General features: G+C 39.5%; 2 protein-coding genes across 18 annotated transcripts in view; one reads left to right on the top strand and one right to left on the bottom strand.

Annotated features, from left to right (window-relative positions):
* Nucleotides 1-3,693, bottom strand: part of PHF20L1 (PHD finger protein 20 like 1) — a 45,586-nt gene extending 41,893 nt beyond the window's left edge. For 3 of the 8 annotated variants that reach the window (XM_085221712.1, XM_085221713.1, XM_085221714.1), the window contains exons 1-2: nt 3,465-3,693; nt 2,239-2,342 (exon numbers count right to left, since the gene is read on the bottom strand). In XM_085221712.1, the coding sequence (XP_085077838.1) occupies nt 2,239-2,321 (83 nt within the window). In that variant the 5' untranslated portion in view covers nt 2,322-2,342; nt 3,465-3,693. The remainder of the gene's footprint in view (nt 1-2,238; nt 2,343-3,464) is intronic. The other 5 variants (XM_085221715.1, XM_085221716.1, XM_085221718.1 and 2 more) reach the window with 3 other exon arrangements.
* Nucleotides 3,694-10,456: 6,763 nt separating this feature from the next.
* TMEM71 (transmembrane protein 71) lies at nt 10,457-24,557 on the top strand. 10 transcript variants are annotated; one of them, XM_085221710.1, is made up of 11 exons: nt 10,457-10,969; nt 12,488-12,658; nt 13,995-14,052; nt 14,791-14,829; nt 14,919-15,003; nt 16,285-16,454; nt 16,958-17,137; nt 17,670-17,745; nt 18,209-18,258; nt 18,439-18,510; nt 21,187-24,557. In XM_085221710.1, exons 2-11 carry the CDS (start codon nt 12,518-12,520, stop codon nt 21,252-21,254), a joined length of 939 nt encoding a protein of 312 aa, XP_085077836.1. In that variant the 5' UTR covers nt 10,457-10,969; nt 12,488-12,517; the 3' UTR covers nt 21,255-24,557. The 10 variants fall into 10 exon arrangements, with proteins under 10 accessions (XP_085077836.1, XP_085077834.1, XP_085077835.1 ...); XM_085221709.1 differs by adding an exon at nt 19,713-19,738 and having other exon boundaries at nt 10,484-10,969; nt 12,488-12,577; nt 14,791-15,003; nt 17,108-17,137; nt 20,525-24,557; XM_085221703.1 differs by adding an exon at nt 19,713-19,738 and having other exon boundaries at nt 10,493-10,969; nt 12,488-12,577; nt 14,791-15,003; nt 21,013-24,557.
* The last annotated feature ends 271 nt before the right edge of the window (nt 24,558-24,828 follow it).

Raw genomic sequence — 24,828 nt, 5'->3', positions numbered from 1 at the left:
CGTGGGTCTTATGCTCCAGGTCCTTGAGTACCTAGTAATTTTCTATTATCAGTCAATCCCACCTCCTTTACTACTTGCTGACAGACGATCACGTGATTTGTTTAGAGCTGCATTTCATAATGAATTTACCTCTGCGAGTTAAAATTTAACAAGTGAAAGAAATTCATTGTCTCAGGTCATCTCCCCTGCAACTCAGTGTTTTTTAGTTCATAATGAAGCAACTGGGATCACCTCCAAAATAAACCAAAACAACATGAAAAACAAACAGTCTCACTGACAGCCTGCCTTTACTGATGAGTTTGTCCATGCTTTCTCCTGCTCAGTACTCACATACACCAAATAACATCATGACCCAAAACACTGTCTGCAAAAACTTCTTTTTTTAAAGCAATTAACAGTAAAGATACACAATATCTCCAAAACTTAAGAAATTCAAACAATGTATCAATTTTCATTAGGTAAATTTCAGCAACTGCTGAATATTTACATGCTGTAGAAACATCTCCAAAAGCAAAATTCATGCAGAACTTTAATAACTATGCTCCCCTTTAATCAAGAAAAGATTATCATTTAAAATGTATTATTTCATGAGCACTGGATCTCTACATAACAGGAAACTTTCTTAAAAAAAAAAAAAAAAAGAACAAACGCCTTTTTACATGTTATTTTTGAGCAAATGCTTTTCTTCACTTTGGTTCTTGTAGTAATACTACTGTTCTTCATTTTTTGCTTTATTAAAAAACCGAAGATTTTAAATATTCCAAGAAACTTTTTTTTTTTTTTGAGATATGTTCTATTTCTGCACGCAGATGAGGGGAATGCCTATAGTGTACATATATAGCAAGGACTTAAAAAGCATCCACCACCACCTTATGCAACAGTTACACAGCTAAGAGCCTGTTACCCTAAGAACAACACAACAGTAGGTCTTATCTAAAAAGCTTTTTGGTTATGTGCACAAATATTATTTTCTTTGAAAAAGGAGTCCTGTTTCCAGTATCCTACAAATACAAAACTTGAATATTAACTTTCTACTCCTCTATATGGCATCACTGTTCACACACGTAAAACTTGACCTATTCTATCCGATAGTCCAGATGGCGAATCAGTTTCTAGAAAATTTAGAATAAACCCTATTCTGCCTGAAAATACCAAGCATTCAGCTACAGTTACTGCTGGGCATTCAGTTAAAAAATGAGTAATTTGGAAATCTTTCTACAGCAACAAATAAGAATAAGAACTGTTTTTCAAAGCCTATTTTTCCTTCAGAGACTGTTTAGTAAGAAAAAATTGTTTGGCTGTATTTAAAGCCTTAAAGGAAAAAAAAAGTTAAGCTTTTTCACACATACACGGAGTAATCACGGAAATAATATAATCTTCTCATCTCATAATTTGGAGTTAGCAGGATCAGATATTTACATGAACATTAGGATGCTCCATTCTCCAAAAACCCATCAGAACAGTAGGTACAGGCCTTTACACTTCCCTAGTACTAACCAGTCAACCAGTCATGCTCGGCAGCTAAGAAAAAGCTTTTGGACAGATGCACCAACTACTAACAAGACCTCCTCCAAACTGAAACAGCATGGTCAGCATATGCCACGAAACTACTCTGCTTGCATTAATTAAATTTTGACTAAGAATTTATCTTTCAAGGAACTCTTTTCACAATATATATGCAGTGTAGCAGCATCCTTGTGCCCCAGGTTCCCATTTTATACTAAGGGTTATCACAAAACACCTGGTGGTAGTCACAGTTCTAAGCACTTTGCTCCTCCAGCTGTTTGCCGCAACCATACCTTACCTGCTCCGTGAACTCTGATTAAGGATGCTTTCCTTTCTTAAACTAGTTTTGCAATCCTATGAGGTACAATAGTGAAATAGAAAAATCTACTCGCATACTTTCAAACAAAACAAAATTAGTCTTCAGTCACAGAAGTCTACCACATTAACACATCTGGTTATCTTATGTGTCACACTGATACACTCTAGAAATGTTCTTTAATTACTATGGTTTCACAAGCAACTAAAATCACAGATCCCATAGAAAAGTGCTGTTTGATTTCTGAAGAGAGAGTATTTACCTACATCTTAAAAGTTTTTTTAAAAAAGCAACCATACAGTTATGAAGTTCTTACATAAAACAGACAATTAGTAGACTTCCAGTTGAGCATCAAAGCATATAATACACACAAAATAATTTTTTTGCTGGCAAACACTACACAGGCTCTTCCATACCATTTTTGTAAATAGTCCAGTGCCTCCAAACGAGCACCAATCTCAAATGTGATTCCAGGACGATTTGGAGGCTTTTTACTCATCTTGATATTCTTTTTCACTACCTTTGGAGGAAAAAAGAAAGTTCATATTAAAGCACATAATGGTGTCTAAAAGGTGCCACTGGCAGCAAACACATACCAGAAGTTGGAAACATTATGAAGTTTCTCTCCAAATTTTCTATTAAATGCTTTGCCTTTGGTAGTGTACTTAAGACCCAAACAAGGCATTCAAAAAAACCGTTTTTGATTTCTCCGTGCCTTCCTTTCAGAAAAACAAACAATCAGTAGTCATCAACCCGAAGCCTAATTCAGAAAGGCAAAACTTGTGTTCATGTCTGAAATGCTATGCTATAGATCCTTGACGTGTTTTTGGAACATACTTATTGGAGAGACTTAGAGTAAACCCTGAATAAGTCATAAAAAACAAGTCAGAAAACCAACCATTACAAATAACATGAATGAAAAGACAAACATAAAGGGCAAGTAAGATGAAACTACCAAAAAGCAAAGGAGAAAAAAGAAAAAAAAAAAACGACAAAAGGGAGTGGGGGAGGCATCTTCAGCCTTTCCATGCAGCGTTGAGTCTCATTCTTACCACTAAATATGCTCCATTCAAGATTGTCTTATTTTTTTCAGTAATTCAGTCACTGTCAGACAATGATTTTCCTGCCCTACTACCCCTCATGACCGTGAGCGGCCGCTTCCACCGCCGCAGAGCACACAGCAGCTGCCGAGGCCGCAGGCTCCCGCTGCACGCCCACTGAAGGGTGCCAGGCTGCAGGGCCAAAGCCCGGACCACCAGCGAAGCAGCACCAGTACCCCAGTTTTTCAGCCGGGCTCAAGTACCCGAACCGGCAGCGCGACCTCAGGCAGACGCCTCAGAGAGGGGAGCGGGCCGAGGGGACCGCAGCCGCTTGCCAAGGACGGCGGGCACAAAGGGGCGCCGAGCACGGGTGGGCCCCCACCGGCCAGGGCCCCGCTGGAAAACGCGTACAGGCGCAGCCCGCCGGATCCCGGCGACGCCCCGCCCGGGAAAGGCTGCGGGAAAGGCTGCGGGGGCGGCCCGGTCAGGCCCGGAGACCGTGAGGGGAACGCGGGAGCCCCGAGCCAGGCCGGGCCCTCCCGGAGGGGACCGGAGCCCGGGGCCACCCGCCCCGCTGCCCGCGCTCTCCCCGCGCTCCTTACCGCCTCCTCCGACTCTCAAGACGGCGGCGGGGCCCGTGACGGCCCGCAGCCCCGGCGCGGCACCCGCTTCTCCCGCTCGGCGCGGCGCGGGGTGTCCGGCGCGGTGGCCGCCCTCAGAGCCCCATCCTCCCCGCGCCCCGCCACCGCGTCACTGCTCTGCGACGGCTCCGCGAAGCGCGATAGGGCGCCGCCATGCCGCCGCCGCCCCCGGCACGTGACTGCGGAGCCGGTGCCGCGTGACGCGGGCGGAGACAGGAGAAGGGAGGGAGACAAAGAGAAGCTGCCGCGCGCGTGCCCGGCCGTGATTGACAGCTGCGGTGGAGGCGGGCTCGGAGCTTTGTGGAGGCAGTTGGCGGTGTTTGGTGTGGAGCTTATCGCCTCGCTTTGCTTTGACTGGGAGATAAGAGCTCTGGCCTGGCTTTTGGGTTCTGTTCTGCTGCTCTGGGAACCATCTCACGGACACAAATCAGCAATTCCACCTTCCTGTTCCTTTGCTTAATACAGCTGAGAATACTGTTAACCTTTGTAGTAAGTGCGCGCTGCTGGCTTGTGCTCAACTTAAGAGTCCACCAGGACACCCACGTCCTTTTCTGCAAATCTGCTTTCCAGTTGCATGGCCTCCTGTGCATCCTGGTGCCTGGAACTGGTCCTCCCTGGGTTCAGGATTTTCACAGAATCATGGAATGGCTCGGGTTGGAAGGGACCTCAAGGATCATGAAGCTCCAACCTCCCTGCCACATGCAGGGCAGCCAACCTCCACATTTAATACTAGATTTTGCAGGGATAGATGCTTCCAGCTTTGTTGCAATGGCAAGAACAGCATCATCGCACTCCTACTGGTGTGATGTTCACATAGCAGTCATGTTCTCACAAGCTCGCAAAGAAGAAACAGAAGCTTCCCACTGCATGCTGTGTTTCTGGATAATGCATAATCTGGGTTGCAGTTGGTTTCTGAGCAGACTTAATGGCAGAGAGCTATTAAGTAAACAAACAGACAAAAAAAAAAAAATTGAGTGGGGCTCAGTCTGCCCCACTGAGTTTTGAAGTTGGGATATAGAAGTGTTTGAGTTCCTTCAGAAGTAGTTGGTACAGAAGCGCAGCTCTTGGCACTGTCATTATCTGTGCTCCAGTAGGTTTTCATAGGACAGGTTCCTTCTGCACATCATGCAGTACGTAGAGAAAGTGGGTAGTGTTGATCATGAAATGCACTGACATGGAACCTCAGGTGCCTATGGACTGTGGAAGAGCTTACACTTCCTCCTGTTGTAAGAAGTGTAGTTTCAGTGTGCTTTTCCTCAGAAGACATATTACAGAACAGTGAGGTTTGTTGTGCTGGTGATGAGACCCCTCCAGCAGCAATGAACATGCAGCATCAGGATGCTGTTAGATGCTTCTGCCTGAGGAGAAGAATATGGGGGAAAGATAGAAGAGCTACAGGAGATGTGGCTGAGCACAGTATGTGATTGAGTCAAGCCAGGGGTTGAATGCCAGAGATTGTCTGGGTTAGGCTTTGGTGTGAGAAAGCCTCAGGGTGATGTGTGGCACCATCACATCACCTCACTGCGGGAGATGGAGGCCAGGCTGGTAGCAAGCTTCAGAGGCATCAGGACTAGGGTATTTAGTTAACTGATAAAAGCTCATCCACACACCCACAGAGGAGCCAGAGAGACAATGGCAGCAGGGAAACCCCCCAACAACACCCTCCTATAAGCCATCAGCCCATCAGAGCCCCATTTCCACTGAGTAGAGCTCAGCTGCTGGAAGGATCAACCCTATATACATGTATATATTCATACTCTCACTCATGGACCTCCATTCTGCTCAGCCAGAGAGAGGAAAAGTATCCAAGAGCTTTTTCTAATTTTTAGCAGAAAAATATCTCAGACATTTAATCTAATCTCTTGGGAAAACAGAGTATGTATGGCTGTGTTCCTATCTGCTTTGCCTTTTTCCTTTCTCCTTTTACTTATGAAACTTCTGTCTTGCTTCAAGTTTGGCAGAGGGATAGAGGCCTTACAGCATTACCCCAGCCTGTTTTGTTAACGTGCTCAGGTGGGCAGGGAAGGGCAACTGAGTTGACGGAGAAAGTCTGTGCCTCCACCCCTCCAGACACAAGCAGGCGGATGCACAAGAGTAGATCTCGTTATTTCTGCTCCTCGCAAAATTTGGTGCTGAACTTTTTTACAAAGCACATTGCCAGCATTGTGAATATTATACAGAGCATTAATTGGAAACCAAACTAGATTAGAAATTTTATCTTGCTAGTCAGTGACTCACAGACTTGGAGGGGAAAGAGGATTTCATTATCAGCTGAGCATGAGCTCACGGTATGTTGTTGATGTTAAAAAGACTACTGCAGTCTTTGCAAAGCACAAGCACATAGAAATACTGAGTGGGAGTGGGGAGGTGACATAATCTCTGTGCTTGTCACCAGTACATTGTTATTAAAATAACCAACTTCTCAGGAGAGCCATCCAAAAACTGGAAGGGTTCAGAAAAGATTGGGAAAATGACCAAACAATTGGAAAAAAAGGTGTTTTATTGTGACACCCAGCCATCAGTTTGCTTATTTTGCCATTTATTTTAATTGTGAGCAATTGGAATAGTCTATAAAAAAACTACTCTAAACGTCAGATATTATAATCACAAGGAGAAAGTCGTGGAATAAACCTCCATCTTTGTTTTTATCCTTGTTACAGTAGCAGGGCATTTAAAGTGACCGCTGAGGCTTCTATTTAAATAGTGACTGTGTGGCCTCCATCTAGCAAACAAGCATTAGAACCTCTGCCCTAATCAATTTGTTTGTGTACTGAGCTTAGGTGTAGCCTGGCTCTGCTCCATCATCTGTGCTTTTCCTGCCACTTCCTTTGTCCATTTTGATACCCTGCTTGGCATCAGTTACACCAGCCCTGGTCTTTTCCACATTTTAAAGACACCTTTAAGTTTTTTACTCAGTTTCTCCCTAGTTCCTTGCAGGATGCATGTAATTCAAGAAATGACTTCTCCCAGTGAGCTAGCCATTTGCTGTACAGGTATTGCAGCCACATCACTGTATTTTAATGCATGTTGGAGAGGTGACATGAAGCTATAAACCTGGAGTTATGTTCTCTTGTAGCGGTACTGTAAGTGAAGTATGATGAGGATGCTGAGATGTGAGGACTGTTAAGGCCAGGTTAGTAGCAAAGTGTGCTTTTATACAGGTAATGCTAACATCAGTGAAAGAGTCCCAATCCAAAGAAAGAAGAAAGATCCTGAGAGGCAGCTAAAGTTATAGGTTACCAGCCTGTTACCCCCGATGCAGCAGCTCTGGACAAAGGCAGCTTTGCTGGGCCATGCTGCATGTACTAAAGTACTGCCAGTGCAACCATTTGATATTTCTTGTGGGCACACTCAATATTCACTGTGCTATGAATATTGTTTTCCAATGAATGTTAGACCTCCTGAGATTTCGTTGTGTTTGTGTCTTGGAAGCAGTGCTGTGCAATGTGTTGCTTACTTCTGCCTTACATATTGCAGCTATATGTTTTGGGATGTGTTTTGGTTTTGGAGAGGTCTGAACATGTCAGTAAACATTTTACTGAACTTACTGAAGAGCCTTGTTAAGAACTCTACTGAATGGAAAAAAATTGCTTGTGCCTGCTCTGATTGTTCATTGGTTTCCTAGTTTATTTCCCTTTGAGACTGAAATTCAATTTATAACTTGTGGTGCATAAGCAGAGCACTTTACTCACAAGCATCCCATATCCCATTGGCAAGTCTTTCATAGTCTGCCATTTTTAAGGGCTGATCTCATGGTGGGTGAGGGAAAGGGATGGAAGGAAAGTCCTGCCAAGATGACAACTGTATTGGAGTCACTGTTTGGGTGCTCAGCAGCTGAACGTTTATCTCAAACATGGAGATACTGAGAGATAATTCTGTAAGAGGAAAGGTGAGTCTAATGGATAAATCACTACAAAACATGCACTCTAGCAAGGAAAGTTTTGCTGTGAAGTTACCAGTACAAATATGATGAGAGAATTTGCAACTTCAAGCGAAGGAGAGTGTAACTCCAAAACTCACATCTGTTCAACCTCTTGCAGTCCAGCACTGAGAATGAAAACAGATGTCACATCTGCCAGCAGGCAATGCCAATCATTTTGTATCATCCGTGTTACATTTTCCTATCTCCTTTGTAGTCCTGGTGTGTCTGTAGGGCTGAAGGATGGTTGTCAACACAGACGAGCTCTGAGTGTCCAACTCTGCTTGTAAATTCTTGCAAAACATTTGTTTATGGGATAAGTTTCTTGTTTATTGATATTTGTCCTTTAGGTCTGTGCTGACATCCCATTGACAGGTTTCTAGAAGTTTTGGTCTAAGTTCTCAATTCCCTGCTAGGTCACACTCAAATCCTTGATCATTATACAGTGCTGGATAGCTTCCATTCTGTAAACCCACTCTGCCTCCAGTATATCATAATCATCTATGTTATATGAAGGCTGCATATGCCTTTTCCTCTCCCTAGCAGTTGAGTTAGTCCAGGAAAGCACCTTCAGTTCAGCTGGAAATGTGACAAGTATGACATAGGAACAGCTGGAAAAACTGCAGACAGTTCCAGAAAAGCCTGCAAACTTTCTGTGCAAACTTCACAACTTTGGATTTTGTTTAAATACTGGCATATAGACAGAAAGGGATTCAGTCACTGTCAATCTGCAGTAGTTACTTACATAAAAATAGAGATGGCTCCTAAGGATGGTGCATAAAGCAGCATGCAAGGCAGATATTTTAAAAAACATTATCAGAGTATTACTTCCAATTGCTATCTATCTTCATTTACACACTCATCAGTATAATTTGTTATGGAAATGACCATGACATCAGTACTATCTGTAGTTTGCCAATATCCATGCCTCAGGTACCAGTAACCTTCCCAACTATACCTTTTCAGTATATATTGTGACTTTTAGCATTATATGATGTCTAGAAGCCTTCATTGCTCAGCAATACAAGACCTTCCACTATCGTTTCATGAAGATCACATCAAAACTGTCACAGAAATCAGCCATGGTCTCAGGTACACTGATAAGCAGTACATCACTTCCAGAGAAGCATTGATTTGAATTAGGGGATTTGTAAAGTAGCGAGGCATCACCCTAACAAAAGTTCAGATCTGTCTAGATAGAGCTGGTACACTAAAGATGTGTATCTAGGTAGCCTGCTCAGCTTTTGAATACTGCTGTGCGTGTAGGCTGCCCAGCTTTACCTGAGCTGATATGGAATATAGGCAACTGAGTCTTCACCACGTTTTGTGGTTTCTTCCTAGGTTGGCCACATTGTCCTTGGGTTTGTATGTGCTCTTTGTACTCTGCAGAGCTGACAGTGATCCATCTCCTCACAGCGTCCTTCTTGGCTTACTCACTGTCCTTCCATTTCTGTTTGCATGTCCTGAGATGCTGCATGTAAATGTGTTCTGGCAGCTTGATGATCTGCTAGTTGACATGCTTTAAGCACATGTAATTCATATAGTGCCTCTCCTGCCATCCCAAACCCCATTCCCACTCAATCCCAGTTCATACCAGCAGTCAGTGCATCAGTGTTGCTACTGCAATTCTTGATAGAAGATGCAGCTAGAGACTTTTGGCCAACAGCTGTGTCTGTTCTGACCACCTCTAGTCACTGCAGATATTCCTAAAGTCCCAGTTTGTGAACTTTCATAATCAATCTAAACAGTTAGATTGTCTAAACTAAATCCCAGTTCCTTCAGCCGCTCCTCATAAGACTTGCGCTCCAGATCCTTCACAGCTTTGTTGCCCTTCTCTGGACATGCTCCAGGATCTCAATGCCTTTTTTGTAGAGAAGGGCCCAAAATGGAACACAGATGTGGCCTCTCAGGTGGTGAGTACAGAAGTATACAGGGTGTGAGTACAGCAACTGGAGTCAGACCCTGAGTCAGAGGTCCCTTGCATTTGTGAAGCAGCAACTGGAGAGACGATAGACAGAAGAGAGAAAAACAAAGCAGCAGCCATTGGGATGGGACCGCAGAGTCACAGTAAGTAGCCACTGGTGAAGATCAAGCTGGACCAGCTGGTAGAGAAAGCCTGGGAGAAGAGCAGGAATATGTGTGGGGCTCACTGCTGTAATTTCTCATTTCCTTCCGTTGGTTGAACTTGCAATTTATGCAACTGACCTAAAACTACTGCACAGCAAAACTGCTAGTGTATTAGTTTCTTATCATTTAAACTCATCAGGCTGAGGTGGAGCCTGGGTTGGGCTAGGAAGTTTGAGGAACAACAGGGAAGGCTGTAGAAAACATGCATGGAAATAGTGTTGCACTACATTTTCTCATTGGCATTATCCTATAAATTAAAAGAAGTTATACAAAGAAGGAATATGTCCTATGATTAAAGTTCTGAACAAAAAGACCTTAAAATACTCATTTTAGATTGGCTATCATGCAGAAGTTTTTTTGTAACATTGTCTAGTTCCTATTTCATCTGCTTTTCTGTGAGGTGAGAATTTTCTGTTCATTTGTTATCAGTGGAATTGTTTTTCCTTCTCCAAGGAGAAAACTGTCATTAAACCACTTAAATCATACTAAAGGCCCATGTCTTATTTCTGTCAGTGATGCAAGAAGGCTACAAGAGAGATGCTAGCATATTTTACCTGTTTTTCTGGAGAAAGTTTTGCTCCCACAGCTGTATAATTCTTAGATGTTTTTTAAAAATTAAGTGAATTAGTTTAAATTATTTTTGTATATGTAGTAGTTCTGTAGAACTGCTCAATCATTTTGATTGACAGGACTCAGAAGGTTTCTCTGTTCAAATAAATTGATCTTAATATTGCATGATATATATTAGCAATAATGTTTTGACCACAGAACATAAACAACTGTGTACTCTTGACAAAGACTTCTTTTGAATAATATCTTGTTATCTTTAATATCTTTTGTAAAATATCTTGCTGCTCTGTGTGGATTTTGTGGTAGCTGTCTTGCATTCCTAAATCGAAGCCTGTCAGGCTCCCAAACCAGCTTGCTGGCTGTTTCGCCGAATACACGGGGTGACTTGCTTATAGCACTTCAGAGTTTTCTGAGTAAGGTAGAAAAGTGAAGGTGAAACAAAATTCTGCACCACTTTTCTTTATGAGAAAAGATTTTGTCTTTCTTCTCAGTATTGTATTTGAAACAAATGTTTATCCGTTATTTATAGTCAGTGTGCTAGTATATCACAACAGTCGGCAGGAACGTTCGTTCCCTGGGCTAATCTTAATCTTCAGTTTACTCTCCCAACTGAATGCTTCTGATGTGAGGCTTCTTGACAGGAAGCATGACCTCACTCTGCCTCTGTGCTTCTGATTGCATGGGCTGTTTTCAAAAGGAAACAAGGGACTTCACAGCCCTGCCCTTCCAAAAACTCAGTACAGTTCTGCTCCAGGAAGCTGCAGAAACCTACACACACGTCTCAAAGGCTCTGGTGGTGATGAGAAACTTTTTGGCATACATTTTTTCATTGTGAAATGGATTTTCCAGGTTTGAAAGATTTTACGTATATTTATCTCTTAGCTGAGAAATGATTAACCTTTGAATTATTGATATTCTGCTCTTCAGGAAGGTTTGCATTTTTTCTGGATGTTGTTATCATTATTACCTGCAGGGAGAAAAGATATGAAAATTGTTCAGTAATGACTGATACGTGTGAATAAATAAAAATATTTTTGTAGACACTTTTATTTGGTAGGTAGTATAGAATAAATCTGGTTGCCTAAGGTTCAACTATTGTAATAGTTAGACCTGTATTTTAATACTAATGTAAATGTTTACAATGTATACATGCACAAGTTAGCTATCAATTGAGGTTGTCATTGTGTTAAGGATTAACTTATTTTGGGGAGGGAAAGTTCTGCTTTGCACAATGACTTTTTCTTTATATTATGACACAAGTTTCCAGGTGTTCTGATATGAAGGAGAGGCTGCCTTAAGCTTTGAATTGAATTCTTGTCATAAAACATTGCCATGTTCATCTTAAATTCAATTTTATTCAGATTTCTTAGAGCGGTTGGACTTTTCTCGTGCCATAAAGTTCTGTATTGATGCTCATTTTGTAGTTTACATATACATCCGATTAAATGTACAGTGGTGGTTCAGAAGCTTTGTTTTGGCTTGCTTATTATTGTTACTATTTCTTCTCACACTATTAATAGCTCGCAAATGGAACTGAATATTAAATACAACAAGAACACTGTGCAGCATTGTCTGCAACATGATGTTTACAAGTCTTCTCCAGCACTGAATTAAGACTTTCAAGAACCCTCTTTATTAATGTATAAGCCACGAATTGTCGTTAGAGAGTTTGGAGGAGCAATCCATTGAATTGCCTGTTACATGCCTGTTTATAGAAGCCTGGCCTTGCCATTACTTAAAATAGCTTAAAAGCAAATCACAACTGCTGAGAAACTTCTTAGAAAGAGAGAAATTCATCATCTCTCCAGTAATATATATGTAGAGATCTCACTTCCCATTTTAACATATGTACATACTCTGTTTTATCTGAAGTATTACTTCTGTGATGACTGGCAGATAAACAAGAGCCCTGTGGACAGACCTCACGTACCTCACAACTTTATGAGGCACTTCTACTAGCAGCAGATGGGCTGTAGTTTGTTCTGTCACTTTGTTCAGTTTGTGTCAATACTTTTTAATGACAGCACTGTCCATATGTAAGTCACTATCCTGAAGAGTGGTTGCTGTAACATAACTAGGGGAGTAAAGTGCAATACAGTGATGACACAAGTTTCAATAGCTGGAAAGAAGTTTAACTCTCAGATTGTTTAAGAACTATAGTAGATATAATTGATGCAGAGGTATTCCTTCCTACTCCTTTTCAAACAAATTTGCCCTAGAGCCAATCACTTTTGTCAAAGCTATAACATTCAGTGGTGTATTGTAACTAATACTGTGTTATATGTTCATGTTAATACTTGATACTCCTTGATTTTAAAAGGTTGCAAAATCAATCATACCTCCCTTGTTTTTTTTAAACTCTTACAAGCAATCCACATTATTTGTTGTTCCCGAGTGTATGAACCAGTCCTTTTCAAGATGTACGAAATGTCACATGTTACATCAACACCACGAGGAAGTAAATTTGTGTACATTTGTCTGGGCTTTTGATAAAAACACTTTGGTGTGGAAGGATCGTGGGTGGCTGACAAAACTTGGGGTAGATCTGCTAACCACCTGTTGAGTTTTTCCTGCATTTTCATTTAGTGTTCAGATAAACCTCTTTTTTTGAGTGTAATATTTTTGCACAATTGAAAGTCATGATTGTATGCATGATTTTACCTACAGTAAGAAAAAATCTTTCAGGAGCTAATTGTGTATGAAACATAGGTCTACAACATGTCAGTCAGGGAAACACGCAATGCCTGTCTTTTGGGCAGTTTGTTGTGTGAGATTCTGGCTGATGCTGCTTGACATCTTGTACCTCCACTCCAGATTGTTTTTGCCTGGAGAAAAATATAGAGCGTGTTTGTTTTTTTCCCACTAGAAAGTGAAATATGTGTTTTTGGAATGTTGGAGAAACAGTATGTATGGGAATAGCATAATAGGGCTAGTTTGCAAAAAATAGCTCAGCAAGTTTTAATTATCTCTTTGGCAACTCTGCTGAGCCCCAAGGCTCAGTCTGCAGACAGCACCTGGCAAGTGAGCTCTGAATGAGGGTAAACAAGACTACCAAAGTGGGAATGCTGACCTTTATGCATTTTCTTTGCCTCAGCTTGTACTTCAACATTTAAAAAAAATCCTGTTATTCACATATCTTCTCTCACAGGGGAATGACAGGCATTTACTAATAGCATGATGCTCTAAAGATACCAGAGAGATAAGGAAAGATCATATCATCTGTAATTCTACGTAGCAAAAGATATAAATCTGTTATGAATATATCCCTCTGGTTAGCCATTGCTCATATTTTGTAAGATTGACTCTGACAGCTGCTGAACATCTGGCAGCATATTGCAAACTTGAGCCATGGTAATCCAGACAAATCCTATTTATTTCCTTAGTCTCCTGCCACAAAGTTAGTGTCAATTTCTGTCACTGTCTCTATCCCTATGCTTATTGTGGCATGTCAGCAAATTTTATCTGAAAAAAATGACAATGAAATACCTTAATGATAATGGTGGTCCTTCCGTTCCACTCTGTAGCTATAACAAGTATGTGTACTATTTTCAGCGTGAAACAGATTTCTGGGCAAACACCATTAAAATTACTATAGCTATTGCTTTTGTACCAATCATTATATATCCCAAGGTAATAACCTGCACAGATATTTGACTATGGCTGGCTCTGATTCTGTGCTGTCCTGACTGAGGTGATATTAAACAGTCCTGCCAGAGTCACTGTGTCTTTCCTCCATCCTTTTATTTTTCTCTTCCTATCTTTTTGTTTAGCTTATTTATGGTCTTTTGATTTCCACAAGGTGCCTATCAATGAAGACCTGTCAACTGTGCAAGTTGTCAGTGAATATGATAATAACTCTTATTTGGCCTCTGTAGGTTCAACAGCGCATGATGGAGAACACAGGCACAGTCTCTCAGAACATATTTATCAAAGGTATTGAAGAAAATTATACTTGTTTAATATTACTTTTATTTCAGTTCAGGTTTTATAGAGTTTCTAGAGATGAAGTGCTGAAGCTAGTTTATGAAATACTTCCATGGAAAGTTAAAAGCACTAGCTTTGCAATTATGAGGTTTTGGAATATCTTTCTTCCACGTTCCCTCCCCCCCACTGAAATCATGGTACCCCTTCATGACATGCTGTATGGGATTCTGAAACCTGTTACTGAAACCCAGTTTCAAACACTGAATCAATCCAGAGTCTTCCTAGTTTTTTGTGAATATCACTGAATGGTTGCTTGGACTCAAAGCTGTTGAGAAGAAAGTAGACATCATAAGTGATAACTTGATTGTAACAGTAGCTTCAGAGCAAAATATTGTAATACTTGTGAGGGCACCATGCTGGGGTAGGTGTGGCAGATCTCCTTGGTGAAAAGCACTGCCACAGAAATGCACCATGCACTTCTCAAGCCAGGCTGCCTTAAGTGCATTGATGAAAATGCTGCACCTGTTGTGAAACCCTCTTGTAGTCTGATGCTCTGGAAAGTGTGATGCAAACACACTGTGGTTGGCTGAAAACCTCCTACGCATTATCTGCATATTTTAAATCCATGTCACTGCCAGCTCCTGTTACCTGAGTCAGTGACATATGTACATTTATTATCATGAAATCATGGTCTTGTACTGTCTAGACATCCTCTGAATCAGAGGTTTTTCCTTCTCTCCTCCTTAGTTATGCTTGCACCTTTCTCAATGATGGCACTGCCTACAGGTGCTGTTCCACAAGCCCTTCGAGAGGCTCCCTCTTCACATGTCGCCGCAGCCCTCGGCTGCTTTCCAATGGTTATTACATTTTGACAGAAGACAGCTTTCTGTCTGATGAAGATGGCAACATAACACTGTCACCATCCCAGACAAGCGTTACCTATAAAGAAAACTTAGTTCGGTAAGCAAACTACATGCAGATTTTACCCCATACTGTTGATAGGCTCAATATCTCTGGACTTATCAGAACATACCTTCATGGCTGCCTGCATTTAGCTTGGCTTAAGATGATTTATTATTTTTTCTTTATTTATGTGTATCATAAAAACATATAATGGCATACGGTGGAAGAGACCTTAAAGATAATTTGTTTTTAATCCCTTGCCATGGGCTGGGATGCCACCCACCAGATCAGGCTGCCCAAGGCCCCATTCAACCTGGCATTGAAACACCTCCAATGGTGAGCTCTGGGACAATACAGAACTTCTTTGGGCAACCTGTTCCAGTGCCTCACCACTCTCTGAGTAAATAATTTCTTTCCACCATCTAGCCTAGATGTCCCCTCCTTTAGTTTAAAGCCATTTCCCCTTGTCCTATCACTATCAGATCATGTAAAAAATAGGTCTCCCTCCTGCTTGTAAGCTCCCTTCAAATACTGGAAGGTTGCAATGAGGTCTCCCCAGAGCCTTCTCTTCTCCAAGTTAAACAAGCTCATCTCCCTCAATCTTTCTTTATAGAAGGGGTGCTCCAGCCCTCTGATCATCTTTGTTGCTCTCTTCCTGGTCCCATTCCAACAGTTCCACATCCTTCTTGTGCTCAGGGAGTTGTCTCTTCATAAGAATATCTAAACTGATTTAATTTTTAATTAAAATCACTTGATTTGCAGTCATACTACCCCAAAACTGTACAGTACACAGTTGCTATAATTGGAGTTGAAAATGAGAGCTACAACTCATTTTGCCAATGGGATGTTATCAAGATAAGGAATAAAAAGATAAGTGTTAAAAGAAAAGTCTGGACCTGCCATTCTTTGTTGGTGAAAACTTTCTCCTGAATTCAGAAAAAGCATTGGTTTAGGATGAGATATAACATATTGTTCAAAAAAGTACAAGAACAGTGGATCCAGTCTATGTCACTTTAGTATATGGTAGGATGAAAATTGTGGGGAGCATAAGACCCTATACTCAGAGCAATACTAAAGTCTGTCAAATGAAGTATCATTTGGTACCACAATATGAAGCATCACAATATCCTGATGCATTACTGTGCTGTTACTACATCCCCTGACATTACTGCAGTGTGCAGTAGTGATCCCTGGTGGTCACAGCCAGGTCCACAGCAGAGCTGGGAACAGTACCAAGAACCTGGTTCTTCCATTTCAGTTCTACAAGCTTTTTAGCTCTGCTTCTGCTTGTTAAGAATAAGTAAGTCTATCCCTCAGCAATGAGCCTTTTCTTTCTAGGATATTCCGACAAAGGAAGAAAATGAGACGCTCTCTTGCCAGCTTGTTCAGTCTCAGTGCCTCCAGCCAGTGGCTTAGCAGCACCATTCTCAACACTATGGATTCCTCCCATGTAGACGATCCTTGGCCTGACAAATGCAGTGAACAACAGGCCAGTCAGACTGATACTGGTAAGCTCTGACCATGTACAAAGTAATCTAGCCACATTATAATCTGTATTTGGCAGGGAGTGATATCTCCTCTAGGTTTTGTTTGGATTGTCTGCCAAAATGTCCAGGTAAAGGATACATGAGCAATCAAATTATGGTGAACTGAGCTCCTGGCATTAAAATTCAGAGGCTGTGATTCCATAAGGACTTTTGTGGCAAAAGGGCATTTATAGACTGAGTTTGAACACAAAGACATCACCAGTGACATTTGCTCTGCAGTCATTCATATCTGGCTAAGGCTGCTTTCACCTGGTTATTTTAATATCATTGTGTTATGCTCTATATAGTTCTGTCTTTGCTCTGCTTATTTTCTCCTGCATACATTGAACTTGCCATTCCTGCCCCTAACAATTTGAAAACCTTCCTACAATTGTTGTTGTTTTGTTTGTTTCATAAAATCTATTACTGCAAATTCTCAAAGCTCATCCTTTGTGAAGTCACATTTATACATCCACTTTTTATAGACAATTCAGACTTTTCTTGTGAATATAACATCTTAGTGCCACAAGGGCAAATTCCAGCATCTAATGGAGCCTCTCTTACCAAAGATGAGGAGTTTATTGAGCCCGGGAAATCACTGTTTGCCTCACCATCCTGCTCTCCGTTTATGATAGATGGAAATGAAGATACACTGAACAAGTCAGGTATGTTAGATTCTTATCCTGAAAAACTTCATTTTTAGAGTGAAGCAGAAATATTCACATTAAAAATGCTGATGTACATAATAAAAATGAAAATGTACCTTAAAAAATAAATTAAATGACTCCTTAAAAATAATGAAATCTTAAGATTGGTATTTACTTGTTCATTTCTCCCTACTTCCTTTTTCTCTCCTATTTTCAGCCATAAACGTAAAAAGAAAAATGCAGAGAGAAGAGGAAAATGGAGGAAAGGGCATGGGAACAAAACATGAAAAAGGCAATTATTCAGAAGTGCTTGTTTTCTGCAAGCGTTGAAGGGCACAGAATCTCTATGGCTGTGGGGGAAAAAGACTCCTGGGAGACACCCAGAGCATGAAAATTAGATTTCTGCTTTGAGCCAGTGTAGGTGAATCCTCATAAAAACAGAGAGAAACTGCTAGTCTCATGGGCTGAGGGTAATCTTTAGTAACACCTTCTATCATGTGTTTACTTTCTTGAAAATTCATGAGAATTGTTTTCCTTATTTTTCTTTTAGAATCCAATTCAGTGCCAAATTTTCTAGCTCAGATCGCTGCACTGATGGTGTGCTTAATCATTTCAGTATGTACAAGGTAATCCTTTTTAACTTTGTTGCTTTTTATATTAATGCTTATTGTGTTTCACCTGGTGAATAAAACACAAATTAGTCAATTTTGCAAAGAGATATATCTTATGTTATCATATTTTCACAATTGTCAATGCAGGCAAATATCTCAGCTATATGAGTATGCATAAAAATATGTGTGCAGATGCCTACTTTGTCAAGCATGTTTTTGACAAGGGTTGTGGAAGCCTGAGGAGAATCAGAATAGATCTGTATCTTTCCAGGTGATTAATATGAGTGTTTCTCTCAGGCTGGCAATGTTGATATCCTTATTTCTAGGTGGTTTTCCTCAATAGCTCAAGTAACTTAAGGTTTCACGTTGCTGATCACCTAGAAGTGGTAGTTGGTTATCTGCAAAAGCCTCCTCCTTAACCCAGTCATCTGTTTATGCATCCCCTGCTTTTCTCTAAACTTTACTGTTACATTCGCAGGTATTTTCTGGGAGGATTGTCTGCCATTTTGTTCTTGATAATTTTAGTCTGTAAGTACAGACCTTCTTTATATTCAACACAATCTTTTGCTGAGTGATGTCTGCGGACAAAATCTTTCCTTATATAAAAATCCATGACTCTTATTGATCCTGATAAGATCAATATGTGGGCATATGGGGACAGAATGTAGCCTTCAATCAATTACAGGATTTTGCATTTAAACTTCACAGTTCTTGTGTCCCAAGATGCTGCTCTGTCATCTTTCTTCAGTTTTGTCACATCTTTCAAAACAACAAAGTTTGGTAAGTAGCACTAATGTGATGAATAATGTAATTTAGAAATTTTATACTGAGAGAAAGGAGAGCCTCCTTCTGTTGTTTTCATGGCAAAAGATAGAAGGCGTGATCTGAAATTATTGATGCAGATTTGGTTTTTTGTGTTACTGATTTGTATTCATAGAAACTTTCTATTTACTTTGAAAAACTGAGTTTTAATGATGTGCAGTAAGTGTTGTAACAGTTCACAGAAAATGAAGATGAATCTAGTATGCCATAATATGAGCATGCAGAGACATGAACATAACAAGACATGCCTCATTAACCCAGTGCACCATTAAGTTCAATACAGAGTTTTGCTTTTGGCTTGCACCATAGTCTGAGAAATGTTTTAGAAATGCTAAGTCTGATGAATAAAGGTGCTGATGTTTCTCTTTTTCAGTCTGATTTATATCAAAGTTTTGGACAGAGCTATAGCTTCTAGATCCTTCTGGAGAAAAAGACTTGCAGGTCTGAATTGCATCTTCAGAAAAGCTCACGAATCTCTTTATTGCAAAAGTGTATGCACATGCAGGATTGATGAATTACTATTATTCCACTTTCTATGCAGAGGAAAGTTCTTCTGAATATGTCAAAACTACTGCTAAGACTGAAACCTTTGGGCTTATCTGAATGCGTAGTGAAAGTCAAGCTCAAAAGGACATTGTTTCTAGTACAATGTCGGGGTTCAGGAGTTGAGTGTATGTCAAGGGCAGCAGGACAAATCTGGCATATCTTTTGCATTTAAATTGAATATGTGGGAAGTTTGAAGCAACAAGGCAAAACCTGGAGAACATTTTGATAGATTTTGATCAACCTTTCATTGATAAAAAACATATCTCAACTACTAAAATACAGTATGTTACCCTTTGTCACTATGTCATTATTCAAAATCAGGGCCACCCATGCTCCAGTGTATGGCTTTCTGACTTTCTGAATATTTCAGCCCAGACTCATAAACAAAGCTGTTCTTCACAAGAAGGAGAAAAATACAGTCAGAGCTTTTCAGTCTCTGGGGTACAGAGAATACCTCTTTTACATAATGTGAGAAAAGTTATCCTCTCAAACAAGCAATCCAAAAGCATGACGATATTTGGCAAATTAGAACCTACATGATATACTATAACGAACTGTTGTGTAGATCAGAATGTACAAAAATGTGTTGTTTTTTTTTTTTTTTCCCTCCACAGGAATAATTGAAAAGAAAGAATAGTTGGTGAGTACATGTTTAAGTTTAGAAATTCACACATTTTGGGAAGAGTCCTGTTATGAAACAGAGTTCAAACATGCCATGAAAGTTCCTCAACTTTTCATTAAAAACAGGTTTAGCTGTAGGGTCCTTGCCCGTTTTTACTGTGAATTATTCTACTTTGCTGTCTAAAACTCCTCTTTGATTTTATTTAGATGATTTTTTTTTTAATTGTCTGGCAACAGTTGTTAAGCTGTTAAAAACCACTGTCCTTTAGCCTAGAAAAACTGTCCTTTCAGTAATGGACAAAGTACTCCTTTTCCAAGTTGATTCTGACCAGGCCAGGGACTGTACTGCTCTAGTTTGGTACTAGTCCACTCAATGAGTGAACCAGCATAACCATGTATCAGTCCAAAATATCTAAGAAGCACTTCTTTTCTCATTCAAACCTTATCCTCAAATTTAAGTATAAGGATATCCTTGTCCTTAGATCCCAGGATAGTGCCTGATTGTGTGGTTGGCAACCCTGCACACAGCAGGAAAATTGGAACTAGATGATCTTTGAGGTGCCTTCCAACCCTTCCAATCCAAGCCATTCTGTGAATCAATCTAATAATTGGTCTCCAGCTGCTGTTTATCAAGCAGCTCTAAGTCTCTAAGTCTCTGTGTAGCTCAGAGCACTGTCTCCTGTCTTCTGGGATGTGGCTGTCCTAGTCCTGGTTCCCTTTTTTTCTTAGATCTCTTTGAGTTGATAAGACAAAAATGAAAAGAAGGAACTAAGTGGTGCTGTACCCATGTTTGTGTTCCTTACAGTGTGGATAAAACAGCCTTGTTCATCAGTTCCTGGATGAGTCCATTCAACTTCTGAGATCTAAAGGCGGCTGCACAGCTGCAGATGTAACATGGAAAACCTTTGAGAAAGTCATCAGAAGGAGGAGGCTCATCCTGAGAACAAAGGTTTTCAGAACTTCGTGCAGGCACTTGATCACTCTGCACAGTATAAAAGTCAGTGATGAAAAATACAACCTACTCATCCACAGACAAGCAGTGGACAGTAGATATGGCACTTCTCACAGTCAGTGGGATAGTTTATACAAGGGCTACAACACCATAGCTTCAAAGCTGATTTTTATTTGAATCAATATTATCCAAAGCAGGCACTGTAGGATGGAGTGGTGCTGCTTCCAGCATTTCAAAACAAGCTCTCCTCTTGCCTTGTACAGAAACTTAAAGGCAGAGCAGTTAGTTCTGTGGATTCTATTATCAGCTCACTGACTCTTTTCATTTTTCTGCCTCCTCAGCTCTTTAGTACTGGACTACTAGAAACCTCCTTATGGGCACCGTTACACAAGTTTCTATGGAAAAAAATAACAATTGTTTGTGTTTTTCCTTTAAAATACAAACTATTTAAGCTTTATTTTTATTTTATTTTATTCTGTGTGATGTCACATTTCTTGGTGATCATCTGCAAGCAGTCATGCAAAACCAGAGACCTCTAGTCTCTTATGTCAATGAGGTACTACATAAAGATGGAGTCCTGTAAGCACTCTGATGGTGGACTGATTGTAAAAGTGTTTAGCAATCCTCAATAATTTTGCATTTGGTAAGCAACTGATATCTTCAAATGCTTTGTTTATATTAATTTATTGTAATAATATGCTGCTAAAGACAGTTGGTTTGGATAGAGACTTAGTACCTGTAGTAACATATTCAGAAGCATTATTGTATTATACACATTTCCTTTTGGCTATCATACCATTATCCTGAGCACCATAAAAAGAGAGAAAAGGAAGAAGGAAATGTAAGAAAACATAAACATTAGTGAAATTAGTGCCTAATTATTAGAAGGAAAGGACTCTTCAGAAAACTAGCAATCAGAATGTGGAAAAGCAATGATGAAATTCATTAAATATTGAAATTCTACCTGGATTTAGATAGAAAAATATGTAATACAATACCTGCAGCTATTAACTGTGCTTTGGAAACATTGAGCCTGATTTTTCAAGTTGGATCTTTGTCACCACAGAGACTAAATCATACACAGATCTTGTGGGCAACCAAAAGCTGCTATCTTGTGACTCCAAGCATTTAATAACCTGCTTCTTCAAATATCTCCCTTTATGCCAGTTTAGCTAGGACGGCATGGGTTTCATGTTCCTATGCAACAGAATGATGATACGTGAGCATGCTGTTGCCCACCACAACTAGTGTTGCTTCTCATCTGCTTGTCCTCTGCTGTGCTGAAAGTGACGTTAGCATAGCCCAGCTGGCACATCAGATGTGAGATAGTGACTGTGGAAGGAGTATTGCCAATAGAGTACAATCAGGTTGGTAGGCACAATGACTGCGATTTCAAAACTGTAGCAGAAAAACATACAATAAGGGTGCTGGTAGAGGAATCAACAAAACTCCGCTGTCTTTCCAACTCTGCCTAAGTCAAGATCAAGCACACTATAGCTGTATTTCTAGCACCGAAAATCCAAAGAAGTGTGGCAATGAACAAAGTGTAAATCCAGTAATTTAATACGTACATTTATCTTTCAAATGGTAAATAAATATATGCTGGTTATATTTTGAAGTGAAGCATAAAGAGCTCAAGCGGGGAAATTTCATCCAAATTCAAATTTTTGGACAGTAATTTACATTTGCTGAGTGCATTACATTGATCTTTTGTGAGTGGAGATTGTCTAATGTAGCAAGACCTAGTTTTATAGTTGCAATAAAAGATGAACTTTTTTTTTTCTTAAGACTTATGCATTGTGTAGGTAGCTAGTACAGTATTAAAATACTTATTCTCATATTTATTTATACTTACTGCACTTAAGTACTTCAGTCCATTTTATTCTGCTTTATTTTCTTTAACTATAGAGACAACTGAGGGTATCACTGCATATTATTTATAAATATTTTTTGTTAGCAATTTTATTTTTAGTTCTATCAGGTCTTTTACTAAATACATTTAAAAAGAAAAGATTGAAAGATCTTTTATGTTTAAATAATTTCCTGAAAGAATAAACTGGAAAAATAACATCCTGTACTGGTAGAAAAGTCTAGGACTGCAACTACTCTCTGCAACTACTAGTTACAGAAGTGATATGCTGCAAAGCAGGAAAGCTTAAGCTCATTGTAAATTAGTGGAGATACAAGAGCAAGTGAAGAAAAAGTTGATGTAGCTTGCCAAAAATTTGGTGTAGCATGAACTGCTGTACTCTGTCTACGAAAAAATATAAGCTGTAAACTACAAGTGTTCTGATCAGGAGAGGGGGAAGTTCTGAAACAATTTTGCAATCGAAGTTCGAGGACTAAAAATAAGATGTGTGGGATCTGCTAAGAAATGCCCTCGACAATATTCATCAGGGTTGAATTAACAAAGTTCTGTTCAGTTATGAGACTGCTTATGTTTCGACTGTTCCCTTTCATATATTCCAATGGACAGAAAAGTAATTCAGGAAAGCAATTCCCTGAAAAGAAGTACAGCAGTATGGTATGTTCAATCCTATCAAAAGATAAACTGAATCCAAAATTTATCTGATGAAAAACTGAAGAAAACATTTTCAACATTTCTAGCCTAATGTTTAAACCCAGGCTGTCAGAGATAATTAGAATTTGCAACTTCTGCTAACTAGAGAATCAAGCCTGGGATAATTCTGAACTGTAATTCTAGTAAAATCGAACTGTTTTTAATTTAATTTAACAGATGCATCTACAACAGAGAGGACTACTACAATTTTATTTTTGTCCTCAGTGATTAAATCCTTATTCAGCTTTAGTATAGCACCTTATTTAAAAAAAAAAAAAAAATCAGAGAAGAAACTCAAGATTGAGATTTATAACACCTATGCCTTTTATTTCTTGCTGTGTTTAGCTGAATTCCAAGGGCATTCTTGAGAATATATCACATAGTGCTTAATAGTATGTTAGTGTTGAAGAGAACAGCAGCAAGCAGAATGATAATAGCTTATAATGTTGCTAGTCTGTGACCAAGTCTGCTTAGTATTTGTCCTGAAAGTAATGCATACGTAAGTACAGCCACATGGACTAAAATTAACATCTTGACTTAAGTGGTATTAAATGATGCAGATAATAGCGTGGTCATTCAGTCCATTTCTGCAGAATATGTTCCTTGATGTATTTTTTTTTTTTTTTTTTTTATGAATTAGCTGCAGCATTTTGTAAACACTGTTGTGTATTTTAATATATATGGTGCAAAACTGTTATTTCATTTTATGTTATTGCTTTTGTACATTTATCATGCTGCCTTTTGCTTGTCCTCCTATCATTTACAACCTGTAAAGTTGTTCTTTTTCACATATTTTTCCTGTATTTGTCATCAATAATACAGGTGATTATTGGGGATTGCGTATATTTCAATAAATTTGTTATTTGTCATTTTCTGACCTGTCCTGTAGGCTGTGTGCTGTTTGGACAGGATTTATTGGTACTCTGGGGTGAAGATGAAAACCTAATTTTGTTAGTTACTATGTAACAGTTAGCAACATAGCATGTAATGATAATTACAGTAATAATAACAACAACAACAACAGAAATCACAATAATTAAATAGGAAAGAAAGAAAAAGACATAGCTCCAGATTCTGAGTGGGTACCAATCAGCTGATTTCCATCTCAGCCTCTGATCTGCAGCATTTTAATTGTTAAGATTTGTTCATGGAAATCAATTCGCTAGGGTTACAGCACTTTACATGAGTATATTCTGCACGTATTCAAAATACTTCTGATGCACTGCAATGATAATGCTATAAAGCTAATTTTGTTCTGATGTGGAATGATTATTTTATATTGCATTGCTTTATGTGTGTAACAAATAAACTTGTAAATGTATTAAAGCAGTAAAGTGAATTTATTCAGGGAATAAATTCCAGATGGAACACTTTTTCTTCTTTCTCAACTCCATTCTCCTGTTTGCAATGTAGACATTGTCTCTATCATGGACATTGTCTCATGCTGTTACTTGAAGCTCTTAGTACACAACTAGTACAAATAACTGCATGAGAATAGTGAACACAGTAATATTCAGGTAGGTAAACATAAAGTTTAGACTTGTATTTGAAAATAAATGAATGCAGAAGTCTCTTCAGAATCTACATAGCATTTCAC

Source organism: Meleagris gallopavo, chromosome 3 (assembly GCF_905368555.1).
Source record: "Meleagris gallopavo chromosome 3, MGAL_WU_HG_1.1, whole genome shotgun sequence".
Classification (NCBI taxonomy): domain Eukaryota; kingdom Metazoa; phylum Chordata; class Aves; order Galliformes; family Phasianidae; genus Meleagris; species Meleagris gallopavo.
Note: the sequence above shows the minus strand (reverse complement) of the source record. Positions and strands in the feature narration are given on the sequence as shown.

Coding starts and splice junctions, on each gene's coding strand:
- TMEM71 (XM_085221710.1), top strand. CDS start 12,518: ATGAACCAGTCCTTTTCAAGATGTACGAAATGTCACATGTTACATCAA. Junction 17,138..17,669: donor AGATACACTGAACAAGTCAG/GTATGTTAGATT, acceptor TTTTTCTTTTAG/AATCCAATTCAGTGCCAAAT. Junction 17,746..18,208: donor ATCATTTCAGTATGTACAAG/GTAATCCTTTTT, acceptor TTACATTCGCAG/GTATTTTCTGGGAGGATTGT.